The sequence below is a fragment of the Numida meleagris genome, unplaced genomic scaffold (genome assembly GCF_002078875.1).
Source record: "Numida meleagris isolate 19003 breed g44 Domestic line unplaced genomic scaffold, NumMel1.0 unplaced_Scaffold378, whole genome shotgun sequence".
Lineage (NCBI taxonomy): Eukaryota > Metazoa > Chordata > Aves > Galliformes > Numididae > Numida > Numida meleagris.
The window spans coordinates 51,889-53,311 of NW_018364602.1; the positions used below are offsets into that span (position 1 = coordinate 51,889).

The 1,423-nt window shown below is 59.9% G+C and overlaps 1 protein-coding gene across 1 annotated transcript in view; it reads left to right on the plus strand.

Annotated features, from left to right (window-relative positions):
• The window catches only part of LOC110391474 (maestro heat-like repeat-containing protein family member 1), a 24,969-nt gene continuing 23,546 nt past the window's right edge, over positions 1 to 1,423 (plus strand). Inside the window, exon 1 of the mRNA XM_021383362.1 lies at positions 1 to 134. Within this exon, the coding sequence (XP_021239037.1) occupies positions 116 to 134 (19 nt within the window). The 5' untranslated portion in view covers positions 1 to 115. The remainder of the gene's footprint in view (positions 135 to 1,423) is intronic.

Genomic DNA, 1,423 nt, shown 5'->3' on the forward strand with positions numbered 1-1,423 from the left:
CCGCCGCGGCCCCGCGACCCCCGGAGCCGTGAGGGGGAACCCCGGAACCATAGGGACCGCGGGGACGCGGCGCTGGGCCGCGCCCGGGCTCGGGGGGCTGCGGACGCGCAGCATCATGGAGGCACGGACCCGGCGTGAGTGCGGAGGGTCCTGGAAGGGTGATAGAATGGAGGGAGAGTGTGTGTGTGGGGGGGGAGGGGGGAGGTGTGTCCTGGAAGGAGATAGAGGGAATGGAGGGAGGGGAGGGATCCTGGAAGGGCACAGGGGGAATGAAGTGAGGGAGGGGGATCCTGGAAGGGCACAGAGGGAGTAGGAGGGTCCTGGAAGGATCATAGAATGCAGCAGGGGGGTCCTGGAAGGGCATAGAGGGAATGCAGATGGGGGATCCTGGAAGGGGACAGAGAGAGTGGAGTGGGGGGATCCTGGAAGGGCACAGAGGGAATGCAGTGTGGGAAGGGGTCGTGGAAGGGCACAGAGGGAATAGGAGGGTCCTGGAAGGATCGTAGGGAGGATGGAGTGGGGGTGTCCTAGAAAGGCGTGGAGAGAAGGGGAGGAAGATGTTCCTGGAAGGGCTGTAGTGAGAATGAGAGGAGGAGTCCTGGAAGGACATAGAGGGAATGGGAGGAGGGGTCCTAGAAGGGTATGGAGGGAATGGGAGGGGCTGTCCTGGAAGGGCATAGAGAGAATGGGAAGAGGGGGGGGATCCTCGAAGTGTCATGCGGAGAATGGGAGGGGGGATCCTGGAAGGGTCACAGGGAGAATGGAGTGGCAAGGTCCTAGAAGGGCGTAGAGAGAATGGGGTGAGGGGGTTCCTGCAGTGCATGAAGGGAACATGAGGAGGGATCCTGGAAGAGTCACAGGGAGAATGGAGGTGATGGGGAGTCCTGGAAGGGTCATAGAAGGAATGGGAGGGAGGGGTCCTGGAAGGGGATAGAGAGAATGGAGTGGGGGGATCCTGGAAGGGCACAGAGAGAATGGAGCGGGGGGTTCGTAGAAGGGCACAGAGGGAATAGGAGGGTCCTGGAAGGATCACAGAGAGGATGGAATGGGGGGGTCCTAGAAGGACGTAGAGAGAATGGGAGGAGGATGTTCCTGGAAGGGTTGTAGAGAGAAAGGGGGAGTCCTGGAAGGGCGTAGAGGTAATGGTGGGGGTGTTTCTGGAAGAGTATAGAGGGAATGGAGTGAGGGAGTCCTGGAAGGGTCATAAGGAGAATGAAGGTTGTGGGGAGTCCTGGAAGGGTCAGAGAGGGAATGGGAGGGAGGGGTCCTGGAAGAGTATAGAGAGAATGGAGATGAGGGGGTCCTGGAAGGGTATAGAGAGAAGAGAAGGGTCCTGGAAGGATCATAGGGAGGATGGAGTGGGGGGGTCCTAGAAAGGCATGGAGGTAAGGGGAGGAGGATGTTCCTGGAAGGGTCATAGAGG